Genomic DNA, 14203 nt, shown 5'->3' with positions numbered 1-14203 from the left:
AACTGTCGGATCAGCGCCTGATTGGATCAACTCGATTCATACTACGTAACTGATCCTTTATAATCCCGACGATCCTTGCATACATTTGCATTACAAACAGAAAGCAAGAAACATTCGGTAGGGAGGACGAAAATTTTAGCAAAACGAAACGAACGCGTATTGGAAAGATTGCAATTAACACACACACACACGGGTAGATCTTGTATAGATGAAAATTTCACGATGCGTTACGCATCGGAGCGCGGCGGAATGTTGCGGAAATGAAATTTCAATACAGTCTTCGGAACTCGGGCGTTGCAGTTAAGCGATACAGCGGCTTTAAATGGCGAGCGCAACTGCGGTATCAGCGCGGTCTGAAAATGTCGAAAAGTTCGGCGGATTGTCAGCTGGCTTTAATGCGCAACGAAGCGTGTCAACGGAGTATCCCATGGTATTATTACGAAGTCTCTCCCGTGCCGCACTTGTAACCATACACGAGCGCCGGGAATGGCCCGACACGCCCCGCGACTCTCGAGCAGTTGCGCTTGCAAAGAGTTGATTAAAGTCACCGGTCGGTCGATCGGCCGGTCGGTCGGTCGGTCGGTCGGTCGGTCGGTTGGTCGGTTCGGTGCAACTTGTATTTTCGACCTCTCTCGTTCGAACTCGAAGAGGTTGGATCCAATTCAATGTTCCGCGAAAGTGCTTTGTAATCGATCGAGCGCGCGCGGCTCTCGCCTCGAAATGTTTCTTCCGCCGGTGTCAGTCTCGCAGCGACAGGCGGATCCCACCTCCGTCAATATTAGCGATGCTTGTTCGGGACGGAGCAACACTTGCTTAATAAATCGAATTATTCGGCGTTTGCGGGGTTCGTTAAAAGTCCATTTATCCGGCGATCGCGCGTCGTAACGGGCGATCGTGAAATCACGAAATACCTTCTCCGCCGAGGGACGTTCGTCAAACCGACTTCATCATCGATGACGAGAAATCGACGTATCTGCTTTCGAAAGAAATTTATCGGCCGCGCTTCTGAGATTAATTGCGTCTGACAGGATAAACTAGGAACTTGTTTGCCGCATTAACAGCCGTAAACGACTCAAGATCGTTCTAAAGTAAATTACAAAATATTTTATACTTATCTCAGCATTATATCAATATTACACCTAATTATTATTTTCATATGTAATAGCCAGCTCGCGCACTTTTGCGTTGTTTTGTAGATCGCGAATAAATTTAGATAACGATTGCAATAATTTTACCGTTCCGAACGTATGGAAAATAATATATGGAATTATCTCACGAGCTATTATTATATTAATGCACCTACAGCTGCTTTTTCATCAAGAATAGTCATTAATCGAGCACGCGAGAGATTTGCGTGTCGCGCTTGGTGCATACGTTGTGTGCGGGTACAAAGGATGCGATATTCTTTGTGACGAGATAAGGGGCGATATTAATTGTCGGTCATTACCTGGAATACCATGGCAGCGTTGCGCGCTTTGATGCCATTACTTTGCTTTTGCCCACATTTGAAAGTTCACGCACAAAGACGCACGGATGATTTCTGCGAGTTATTATGATGTTATACGCGGTGCCCTCGCTTGCGCGCTTGTACGCTGCGACGATGTATATGCAAGGAGGTAACCGACTATACCACGGTTCGCATAATCAGCAGGCCGCAGCGCGGTTACACGGCGGCGGCGGCGGCGGCCGGTGCAAGGATAGCGCACGTGTGAAATATGCATTCGCTCCGCGAGACAATGCAAGCGGGACACTAAATTCTCAATCGCGATAACTAAACTACGCGGCAACATTTGCGTGTACACGATTGCGTGTACACGCGAATATAAAGTTCGCAGTCGCGACAAGCGACGTCGGGGTAATTGAAGGTAACGGCTTTTTACGCTCGACTTATATCGATCTTCTCGACACTGCTGGAATGTGCAAGTAACGCCGCACACCCTACAATTTCTTATTATATAAAAAATGTGTGCTTATATAAACGTTGCAATTATCCCCGAAGTAAATTCGAAAGGACCGAGAGAAAGAGAAAGAGGGAGAGGGAGGGAGGAGATCGCGTTCCCAAGAATTATCTAAATTAATCACAATTAAGCGCAATTACAGTCGCGAGCGATTGTAGTCGTCGTGCGGTCGTCGCGTCGCCCAGTTTTTCTGTAATTACAGCGGAGGTTGACACAGATTCTGATTCACGTATGATTTAGTACGCCGTCGTGAGTGGTAACCGGTTGAATTTCGCAAATCTCGACCGGTATAAGCGACACGAACGTCTCTCTCTCTCTCTCTCGCGGGCGCCGTGCGCTCTCTCGCGAGGCGGGAACGATTTGCGGCTTGGACGGCTCAAACGGCTTGTGATAAAACGCGGCTGCTCAATGATCCGACGCGAGGCAATTTGAATTGATCGTCGGTGCCGATTTGAGACACGAATCCCCTGGAGCTCGCGCGACGGCTCGCCGGGATGAACGAACGACGACGACGACGACGACGACGATGACGACGACGACGACGACGACGACGACGACGACGACGACGACGAAGGCGCAGAAATGGCGTGTGCCGTTGCGGCTGACAGTGCAAACAGAAATTCCGTTATACCGCATAAAGCATCGGCGACCAGATTAGCGGATCGGGAGGGCGGTGGAGAGGCTGGGGGAAGTCGACGGGCATGCGAGCCGCATTCTCGAGAAGCTGCTTTAACTACCGCGCGAACGAGTTAGCGAGCTGCGAAACGCAGGAGCGGGCGGATATTATGGTCGGGGCAAAGAAAACTTGCGAGGGATAAGCAATTCATTCTGTCGGCCACCGCGCTTTATCGCTCCTAATTCATTACTTTTCGCAGTAAAGACCTTCGACTTTACGCGCATTAAAATTCTTCACTTGCTGGTCGTTCTATCGCGAAGCCGTTATATCTACCGACAGTTGAACTATCGACTGCTTCTCTCTCTCTCTCTCTCTCTCTCTTTCTCTCTTTCTCTTGTGGCCCGGCGTTATATTATATTATTGCGCGCCGCCGTTACTGAATCGCGCGCTTCGATTCAAGCGCGGTATAAAGACGTCGACTGTATCAGTTTTATGTCCGCTCTTTAATTTCAGATTCCGTCGCGTCGCTAATTCCTCCGCTCGCTATTAACGGTCGCGCGCACATGACTGTCTTATTAAGTTGGATAAACGAACAAAGTGGAAACAGGTTTATAAACTCCCTGCACAATCCCCATTATCACAGCGCGCGCTCGTTCAAAAATCCTTTTTGTCCAGTTCATTACTTATCCCGGCTGAGATAGACACGTCTGATATTCCGGCTCCTTTCGCCACTCTATCCGCGCCCGAGGAGCGCGCTTGGAGTGGATCTAGACCATTGAAATCTCACGATCTCGCCCTTACGTTCGCATAATTTCTTCCTCTTTCGCCTCGCGCGAGGTCTGTAGTGGTACCTCTTCGATTTTTCTCAGTACATTAAATTATACTCGAGGGGACTGGTTGACGGCCACGAGCCCGCCTTGACTAGGGGCTTTCAGCGGAGAGCATAAGCGATGCAAAGAGTGTTTTACCCGTGATATGTTGTTAAGGACTTGTTAATTACAAAAGTGGCAGAACAGGATCAGCAGATAGGAGCGTCGTACTCGTTATCCGGCCTTGGCGATGCTCGCTATCAACGCAGATCGTCATTCGCCACGCGCAGACGTCGCGATATTTGAATTTTCCGAGCAACATCGAGCACCAATTTCATTGTCTCAGATTGCTCAACGTCGCGCGCAAATTGCTTTATTACGTGTTATTTCGTAGGGAGTGCGAACGAATGATAAAACAGCGGGCTGTAAAGCTGAGGATACAACAAACACAATTAGTAAAATAACTAAGTGTTTCGACAGAGCTGCAACAGATAATCTAATCATAATGCTGATTATTTTATTAGTCAGCGCAAAAATGTTTCTTCGAAATGTCACGCGCGTGATGATAACCGACATTGCGTTATACGCTCTGCCGGGAGAACGTTCGCCAGGACCGATCGATCTATCTCCACGCGCCGCGAAATACAATACGATTGCGAATTCCGCGTATCATTAGTCAAACCGCAAAGTACCCCGATAGTTACGGTATGTAGGGTGGGATCCCGCGGTTCTTTCGTATCGCACTACGTCTAGTCGTTATCGTATGCCGGCACCGCGACACCGTTACTGCGATATTTGCATTATTCGTTGATATCGCAATGGTACTACCACGTTATTTTGCGCATCGATTGAATCGCTCACACGCAGCTGTTATACTGGCATTGATTACACGACGATTACACGCAATCGTGAGCCGGGCAATAACGCAACTCGCGTTTGCGAACGTTTTCACGTAGCTACAATTTTCCAACTCTCATTTAGCTCGCGCTTTCGTGCTACCTGCGAGTCTCGCATGCCATTCCCGTGATAAGATCAAAGATTACAACTGACAAGTGGGATTTTTTTTTACATTTTCTCAGCATTTTTCACCATAACGCGGTAGAAAACCAACAATCATTACGCACTTCTTTGCATACGGCTCTCCGTGCCTCTCCCAAGTATTGTATTTGTATGAATTAAATTGCATAACAATTTATTTCAGTAATTTTCGAAATTCTGTTTTGCATCGTTTTAATATTTGCAAGTGCATCTTTTTCATGCCGTGTTACTCGAGCTAAAACAGTGTAATGGAAGAATTTAATTTACTTTGTTGTACGGCGTAGTACGAAATTTTCTCTTAACTGTCTCCCACCAAATTGTCTCTTTTCTATTATCCTCCTCAGGTAGATATTACTTATTCCGCTGATGTAACGGTAACAAGACGTGATGACAATGTATACAGACGTGACTCGATTAACATAAAGTATTGTTTTGTTCCCAAGCTGCCTCAGAAAATGGCGCACAAAGCCTGCATCGAAATGGTAGATTTAATTGTCATGCCGCGAATATCGCGTGTACTGCTTTGTCATTTTATTGCGTTAACTGAAAATGAGGAAGTGCACTGCATACCGTTTGTAAATTCGTTTTAATGCGCCTTTGATACGTCTCTCGGCAAATACGTTTGAAGAAAGTAATACTTTGCAATTTAAAAACTACTAAAACGTCAATGGAGAATACGAAGATGTTTAAGATCGTGTGTTTGTGCTATTTAAATATATTTAACATGTTTATTAGCTCACGAGTTCTTCGAAAATTCGTACGATTATTTAACGTGTAATCATTTAACGTGTAGAGGTCGGGAGGATAGCAAGAGTCAGAATAATACAGTAGGATTAAAAACATAAAAATAGAATGTTTTATTATTCAGTCATAGTTTTTATTCTAAATAATATCTTTTTCGTTGTCGAATAAGTTCGTTTGCGAAACATGATTACCGCTTGCGAGGAAAGCTAGAGAAGACGACTTTGCATTTGTACATTATATCTCGAATATTTGTAGCAGCACTTCAGTTTCCTTGACCTGACGCGCACTTTGAATTCGACTGTCGCATTTCGGATAAGATACGTCGCGTTAAGTTTGTTTTATCTCCCGTCGAGTGCCCCGACGAGTGCATTCGCGATGCTGAAGTAGTTGCTTAAACGTGATTGAGCATATCTGTGCATATCAGTTAAAGAGTACGTGTACACACTCTGTCTATCTTTATAAAAATATATATGTACCATTTATATTCCGTAGGAGATAGAAAATAGTCTGCTAATTTACTTGATAACAATGAGACTGTCGAATTCAAAATATAAACTTTGCGCGGCACAGATAACATTTTCTTAAATTAATCGACGGCAAGCGAATCTCACATTACACTATTGTCTCCGTTTTCCGTTAAAAAAAAAAAAAAAAAAACGCAACGCTCCCATAAGTCACATAAAGTCTCTTCACCGATTGGAACGAAATAAATAAGACTAAAGTAATAATTTACAATAATTCACGCCGAAAATTTTTCGTTATCACCGTGGAGCGTCAGCTAGACACCGCTGAGACACTCGTAAGCTCGTATTCCTGGATGAAATTCGTCATCAACCAGAGAAAAGTGGAAAAGTGTAAATACAATTAAATATACATTACGATTATAATTAGGAAGTGGTATCACTGTTGGCGCAGCGGCTTGAGCCAAGCTATTTAAACAATCGAGTCGAGGTTCAAACAGGTGCGTCGCGCGAGACTCTCGGCTCGATATCAAGCGATTATTTTACTTGTAAGAGCTGATCGTGGAGGCACACGCGCGAGATGGCTGCCGATGAAATTGAATTTATTCCGCCAGAGCGGACGTTCGCCCGAGAAATCCGAGATTCCGAAATTATGTACGGAAAAAATGGCCGCAGCCAAAATGTGTACGGAGTGACGAAAAGTAATGAATTTTAAGTACACGCTCGCACCGGTCAGGAGGAAGAGGTGGGGACTGCAGACACATCTCTTTTGCATCCACGATCGCGGCACACACATTCTCACATACGTATACGCGCCGTCACACCCAACGTGATCATCGCGCGTTCCATGAGCCGAATAACGGTCTGCCAGTTCGGTCGTAATTCGCGACCGAGCGGACGGTATTTTCTATTTACAACGAGTTTTCAGCTATCTATCCTCATCGGCGCGCTACAACGACAATCTACAAATTTCACGCGTCGCACACACACACGCCCATACACGTACTTGCGCGAGAAAGGAGCATCTTAAATACCTTCTCACCGTCTATGTACACACGTGGCTTCTTTTATCCCCCGCGCCTGGCACGCTTTATTTATACATACAAATGCACCGTTTATTTACATACTCCGCACCAAGTCGTATTGCACCAAAGTCTGAATGCGGCGCGTATCGCGCTCCGAGCACACAGATCCTCGACGTTCAGGCAGGCGTTTCACGCCGGTCGCACCGTGTCGTGTGACCGAGGGTTCACTCTTGTAACACGATTGACATTTCGCACAGCGCGCACAACGCACTCGCGGGCGGATCATATATGGACGGACACGGTGCGCGGCCCGACGTTCGACGTTCTGTTGTTGTGTTGCCGTCGGACCGGCGGCGGCGGCTGCGACCTTGTCCTCTGCGTTGTTCTCTGATTGTTCGGCACGTCCGGCAGCGCGAATCGCAGCTTCTCCCAGAAGAGTTTGTCGCCCCACTGCAGATACGTGTTCGTCTTTAAGTAGAGCCGTATATCCGGATCGAGATCGCGCTGGTGCACGTCGCCGACTAGAACGAGGATCAGCCGGCGCCGTCTGTCGCGCAGCACCTGATGATGCGCCGATTTGAAGTCGAAGCGACACCATTCGGACTTGATGAAGTTCTCCGACAGCACCATTATCGTGCGGCGCGACGATTCCACCGCCTGCACGATGGTGTCGGCGATGAAACTACCGACCGGAAAATCCCGATAGTGTAGGCACAGTTTGTACGAGGGATTGCCCATTTCGAGCACCGGCGCCAACTCCTCCGCGACGAACGCTTCGTCCTTGGAACTGTAACTCACAAAGGCGTCGAACAGCTTGTCCCGATCGTCCCGATCGACCTCGTGATTCCGGTAGAATATTCGCACGCCGAAGCGCGAGTGAAACCACACGCGCAACTCGTGGCGGAACACGAAGGCGAGCATGCACAGCAGTATAACGACGAGGGAGCTGGCGAGAGTCGCCACCAGCAGCGGCAGATAATCCTGCAGCACCTGCTTCTCGATGATGGTCTTCGTGTAGTTGCGATGCTGATCGTTGTCGAGGCCGATCTCGTCGCTGCAGACGCTTTCGTTTCCGCGCAACGACGATCTGCCCGTCATGACGGAAAAGCCGAACTCGTCGTCCGCGAACACCTCGCTGCCGAACGCCTCGAATTCCGTGATGTTGTACACGCAGCGTAACGCGGACGCGTCCGCGACCGTGATGTTCCTTTCGCGCGTCCACTCGCGATGACTATGCAGATAATCGCACTCGCAGGACCAGGGATTGCCGGCGAGAGTGATTTCGACGGACAGAGGCAGCGACCATATCGCCAGCATTGTCAGACGGTTATTTTGCAGTCGGAGAATTCGCAAAGAGCGCAGCGGCGCGAACGTGTCGTTGCTGATGGCGGCGATGTGATTGCGCTGCAGATGCAGCTGCCGCAGCGCGTCCAGTCCCTCGAATTCATGGCCGCGCAGCTCGCGTATCTTGTTATCCTGCAGGTGTAGATCCTCGAGATCGCGCAGCCCGTTGAACGATCTATTCTGCACGATCTCGATATTCGAGGAATTGAGAAACAACACCTTGAGCCTCTTGCGGCCGATGAACGCGTGGCTCGACACGACGCGCAGATCGTTGCCGTCCAAATAAAGGCGCGTAGCGTCCATCGGTATCTGGTCGGGCAGCTTATTCACATGGCCGCCATTCGAGCAGTCCACCACGTTCGCCGACCACGACTGATCGTGGTAACACGTGCAGTTCTGCGGACACGTCATCTCGCAGTCGCAGGCGTCGAAGTCGCAGCAGTGGCACAGGGCGAAGCAATGAGTGTCGTATTTGCAGAGGAATTGCGAGTGCGACGCCTCGACCAGCGGGACGAACGCGTGCTCGCGATCGTACAGCAGCTTGCAGTAAATACTCTCCAGATCCATCACGTGCGGCTGGACGCGCGATTGATTCTGCCGATTTACACGCTGCAGCCATTCCATCGTGCAATCGCAGAGATACTGATTGTCGCCGATGTAGAATTCCGGCAGCGGCTTGTCCGGCGGCACGACGCTTATGCGCAATGCGTACGGCTCGAGATTTCGTATCTGATTACCCTTGAGATCGACGCGCGTCAAATTCGGTTTCTTGAAGAACGAATAACTCTGCACCTTGGAGATGAGATTGTCATTGAGAAACAGCAGCTCGACGCTCATGGGTATCGCGTTGCCGGTGATCTCGGTGAGCTTATTCTCGCTGGCGTCGAAAGTGCTGAGCTGCAACTGCGTCTCGATCTCGAAGTAATTTCCCAACTCTCGTATTTCGTTGGAATGTATATCCAACCACTGCAGTCCGGTCGGTATCATGGCGTAGTCAAACCACTTGAGCTTGTTGTCGCTGACGTTCAGCCAGACGAGATTCGGTAGCTTGGTGAAGAGGCCGGCGATGTCGGTCAGCTGATTGCCGTCCAGACGTATCGCCTGTAAATTTAGATTCTCGTCGAACGTGCCGGGTTCGATGAACTGTATGCGGTTTCGCGAGAGGTTGAGGATCTTCAGCTCCTTGATACGATCGAAGACGCCCTTCGTCAGATTGCCGATATGATTTTCGGTTAATCGAAGCCCGTACAGCTGCGCCACGTGGTCGAACGTGCCGCTCGGTATCTCGGAGATGAGGTTCTCGCCGAGGTCGAGGGTGCGCAGGAGGGGAGTGGCTTTCAGCGCGTCCGGCACCGATGTCAGCCGGTTACCGTTAAGATGAAAGTCCTGTAAAGACGAGGCGTTTCTCAGGGAGCCCGGGTGTATCGTGTGCAACCGGTTGTTGTCCAGCGAGAGCAGGCTGAGTACGTAAAGGCCGCTCAGCGTAGTCGCGTCTATGACGGTCAATTGATTGTCGCTGAGCAGCAGCGTGTGCAAATTGTAAAGCGGGGAGAATGTGTTCTCCGGCAAGCTCTCGAGTAGATTTTCCTGCAGCCGTAAAATCTGCAGACTGTACAGATCGCGGAAGACGGTCGAATCGAGTCGCGCGATATGATTGTTCGAGAGATCGAGCACCACTAAACGCACCAAGCGGCTGAACGTAGCCGCGTTCACCCATTCCGCCGTTAGTTCATTGTGCGAGAGGTCCAGCACCAGCAACTGCGTCAATTCACTGAACAATCCTGGCGGCAGCACGCTCAGCGTGTTGTTCCGCAGATGAATCTCCTGCAGGGCTCTCGCGTCGCTGAACAGCTCCGGCGGCAGGCTGGCGAGCCGGTTGTCGGCGAGTTTTAAGATGGCCAGCAACGAGAGGCCTTCGAACGTGCGATCCGCCATGAAACTGATGGCGTTGCACCGCAGATCCAAGCTGTGCAGCCTCGTTAGACCGGAGAACGCCGCGCTCGACAGCGACTCGATGCTGTTGTTACTAAGATCCAACTCCTGCAGGTTCGACAGGCATTTCATCGTGGCGTTGAAATAAAAGCTCGCGACGTCCCTCAGCCGGTTTCTCGTCATATTTAGGACCTCGAGGTTGACGAGCGGACAGAGCGCGCCCTCCGGTATGCCCCACATGTTGTTTTCACCAAGATCGAGCTTCTCCAGCTGTTGAAGCTCGTCGGTGAAGGTCTTGGCGGAGACGTGGAGCGTCATCGCCGACCAGTCGGTGTTGTGCGTCCTCAGAGTGAGATTGCGCAGCTCCCGCAGCCCCTTGAACGCGTCGTCCGACAGATTGCTAATTTTACAGTACTCGATAACGAGCTCCCGCAGCTCGACCAGCGGCCGGAAGCTGCCGGCGCTCAGGGAGCTTTGGTAAAAGAGCGCGTCGCTGCATTCCAGCCGCAGGCGCACCGTGTGCTGCGGCTGTATCACGCTGAAATTCGTGTTCTCCAGCTCGCTGTTGATGGTACGCAGATGGCACAGGAGCGACACGTCGTCCTCGGCGTCACCGGTCGTAACCCACTTGCACTCGTCCGGCGCTTTGTATCGGAGCGCCTTGCTCAGAGACGCGCCGAGAACGCCGAATATCGTGCCGAGTAATATGGCGAAGAAGGCAGGACTACCCCGCATCTTGCCGCCGCGCCTCATCAATGTTCCATCAATGTGTCCCCCGTACCCCCCCCCCTTCTTGGTATATATTTTCTTCTTTCTGATTTTCTTGTCTTCAGTCCCAATTGTAACGCCGCAGCTGCGCCTCGCGAAACCGGCGTCGATCCATTTAAACCACCGCGCGCCGTCGTCCGCGGTTTTACCTCACGTCATCCATATCACACTCCTCGCCTCCTCTTGTCTGCCGGTCGACGATCGACCTCTCGCACCTCTTGCCGATCCGCCTTTACGACCCCGGCGGTTTCATCCTCGGCGATTCGTCTCGTACGTCCGGAGACGAGCGACGCGCTTCGCTAACGGGACGATACGTCGCGCGAGAACGGGCGGAAGAAGCAGGTTCAGCGACCCGCCGGACAGATTATCGCCTCTACAGCGATGAGAAAAATCTCGCGATCGGCGAAAAGTCACCGCGACGGATAGTACGACGCGCGCGAACACGGCTCCGGTAAGGCCCGCGGTTTCTTTAGGACTGGTTGGCAGAGTTGTAAGGCCCTGCCGGACTCCGTTACCCTCCCCTCCTGCCATCTCTCTCTCTCTCCCCCCTCGACTCTGCCACCTTTCGCACCGACCGCTCGCCGCTCTCCCCCCCCCCCCGACTGTCCCTCCTTCTCCCACTACGTTCTCTGCTTTCTCGTCGTCCTCTCGTTCTCGTCCACCTCGTCGTCGTCTTCGTCGTCTTCGCCGTCGTCGTCGTCCGCGTACCCGGGTACCGGCGTTCTGGCAAGCCTATAAAAACAAGACAGGTACACTCTCCGAGTCCTTACAGTGGCTCCTTCGCATCTGCAGCCTCCTCCATCCACTACGTTCTTATTTCCTCCTGTCCCTCCTTTCCGTTTTTTCCATCGCGCGTCCTTCTCTTTCTCTCTCCTTCTTTTCTCCTCTTCCTCTTCTTCGTGCGCACCGCGCATTCCCCGCATCTCGTGTTCTCCCCTCGTCCCTCTTTCTGTCTGCCTCTGCCCCCTCTCTCCCGCCTGTCGATCTTTTCTCTTCTCTTCCTTTCTATTCTTTCGCCGGATTGCTGTTCGATCCATCCGCGAAATCTCGCCGCGCCGTCATCTGTTTTCACATCGTTTCTACGATTCTGTCACGTAGAATGGAACCTCGAAAAAGGTTCGCCCGATGTCTTTGTGCGAATCCCGTTTACGTTCGTATTCCGGTCGTCCCGCGCTTCGCAAATACTTTTTATAGATTTCCGTCGCCTTTCTCCGCGCCTCACGTCATCCGTCTCTGATAAAAACGTATATCGCGGCCGATTTGCGCATTTTACACAAAATAAGTTCTCTCTCTCTCTCTCTCTCTGCACATTACATAATGCATCCATTTACAAATTTTATCATATTTATTAGAAAGATCGTGTTTTAATTTTTCCTTTTGCCAAATTTTATTTTTCGCTTCAACTTGATTAAATACAACAAAAATTATTTCCATTAAAAACATGAAAAGAATTTTATTTATTACGGAAAGTATTTGTTTTTATGTATATGAAGTGAAGTTTGTACATTTTTATTTTATTGATGCAGAAACGATTGGATGCATTGTGTCGGGAATTGTGTGCAGTGTCAAATGATCTTCTATAGGAACTCCGCCTTTCAGAAAACAGTGCTTCGCAGTTTGACCACCCGTCGTTGAAAAGTGATTTGTTTCCTTCTACCTGCTGAAAGTAGGGTTCCCCATTGGCAAAGGGCCTCTTAAATACATCATCATCGTTTAAATCAGCGATCCAACGACTTCCATTCATCGAAATTTAAATGACCGTAAACAGCGATCGCGTTAACTTGATAGAAACGATCATCGCCGATTATAAATGATTATATTATTTAGCATATCAAATTGTTTGTATCAGCAAGTCAATATAGAATATAGTAATAGAACACTTGTGATACAAATATACCTACGTAACTACTAAATTATTAATTGAAAAATTTAAACAAATTTTTTTTATATTAGCATAAATTTATAAATGATTAAAGAACTATGAAATCTATACTTTCTTATCTCGAACGTTTCGCAAATCGAGTCACGTTCTTAACCAATCAGTATGTCATTTGATACAAAAAAAACAGATTACCTTATCGAGTATATATGTCAACGTGCGCCTCCAATTGCACTTGATAGATAAGATAATACGAGGTAATTTGAATCTGTTCCTTTCGCATTACGATACATATAATTCATTCGAGAAGAGCGATAAGATGAAAATTCGTCCACGCCGATTATTATTATTGCCGATAACGTAAGTAGACTACTGATTTCGCAATTAAGCGTACATTTGATCAGCCGTGCGCTCATTGATCGTAGCTACAAGATCGTTACCAAGGCCGCGAGACTTAAATCGATATTATATTTCATTCTTCCGCCATAGTTCCCTCTCGCCCCGGTAATTGCCGTTGGTGGACTGCATCTCGGCCGCCTATAAGCGTACGTAATATTATTCCCCGGGTGTCTGATGTTTTGCGGATTAACCGTGTATCACGTGCCTGTAAAACGAAACTGCAACCTGCTAACTACCTCGATTACCTCGTGCAAGTTCGCGCCATTCTTTCTCATTACACAAATATCCCGAGTTTCTTCCGGGAAAGAGTTACTTCATTCTCGAGATTATTTTCGCCGGCTTTCATCGGGATGCAATTTTTGGCCGATATTACATTCCCGCCAGCCAATTACTGTAACTGCTCAAACGGATGATACAGACGTATCCAGGATCCCCGTCGTCTCGCCCGTAAACTTGATTTAATCCTCCGTAGTGTAGGATTATAACGATCTCTTTTAATTTGCAGGAAATTTTGTTACGCGCGCAAATTTATGGGACGAATATAACTCTAATTATCAATAACGACACTAAATTCACGGGGCCGAATTTAATCTACACTCCGATGGTCCTTATATACGAAGATTAAGCGTCATTATCTTTAATCCTAACGATTTGGACATTTCATTATCGACAATTACATAAATCCCACTTTTAATCTCACGGCCGGTCCCATGCCGATAAGAGCAATTTCTCCATGATTTTACGGGCATCGTAAGCACCCGTGGACGCTTCTCCTTTTTTTTTTTTTGTCAGATTTGATTAGCGACTCGATGTGAATGGACCTTTAAGCGAGAAGATGCCCCAATGGCTGCACCGCTGAAAGGTGGCTAGTTGGCGGCGAGGATCGGCGAAAGCGGTCAGTGATCGCTGGTGCCTCATGCCCGGGCCCCTCGTTGCTCACGATCAGGCTCTACTCCGGCACCTTCCGCCCCTTCGCCCTTCATCCCCGTCCCCATCCCCTCCCCTCGTCTCCGCGAGTCTCCCCACCGCCGTCGCTCCCGGAGCCTAGTCTCCTTTCAACAGTGCAGGTGACGGGGCATTCTTTTAAATCTAATCAACTACCGAACCATGCGTCGTTATGTACAGGGTGTTTCCGAACACAAGGTACGTTTAAAATGTTAAGAGTCTCCTCTAATCTAAAGAGGCAATTTGTAGAACCGTGAAACCGTGGGCCCAGCTGTATGCGTTACG

The 14203-nt window shown here is 49.0% G+C and overlaps 2 protein-coding genes across 4 annotated transcripts in view; one reads left to right on the top strand and one right to left on the bottom strand.

The window, feature by feature from the left end:
- The window catches only part of Su(var)3-3 (lysine-specific histone demethylase Su(var)3-3), a 97504-nt gene that overhangs the window by 45183 nt on the left and 38118 nt on the right, over positions 1–14203 (top strand). The gene's annotated exons all lie outside the window — the stretch shown is intronic.
- On the bottom strand, positions 5255–11996 carry Tollo (Toll-like receptor Tollo). The gene has a single exon (XM_012370179.2). The coding sequence runs from the start codon at positions 10678–10680 to the stop codon at positions 6934–6936; it is 3747 nt and encodes a 1248-aa protein (XP_012225602.2). The 5' UTR covers positions 10681–11996; the 3' UTR covers positions 5255–6933.

This window comes from Linepithema humile, chromosome 5 (genome assembly GCF_040581485.1).
Source record: "Linepithema humile isolate Giens D197 chromosome 5, Lhum_UNIL_v1.0, whole genome shotgun sequence".
Classification (NCBI taxonomy): domain Eukaryota; kingdom Metazoa; phylum Arthropoda; class Insecta; order Hymenoptera; family Formicidae; genus Linepithema; species Linepithema humile.
Note: the sequence above shows the minus strand (reverse complement) of the source record. Positions and strands in the feature narration are given on the sequence as shown.

What these genes read in the sequence shown, in the direction of transcription:
- Tollo (XM_012370179.2), bottom strand. Translation starts at nt 10,680, where the DNA reads ATGAGGCGCGGCGGCAAGATGCGGGGTAGTCCTGCCTTCTTCGCCATA.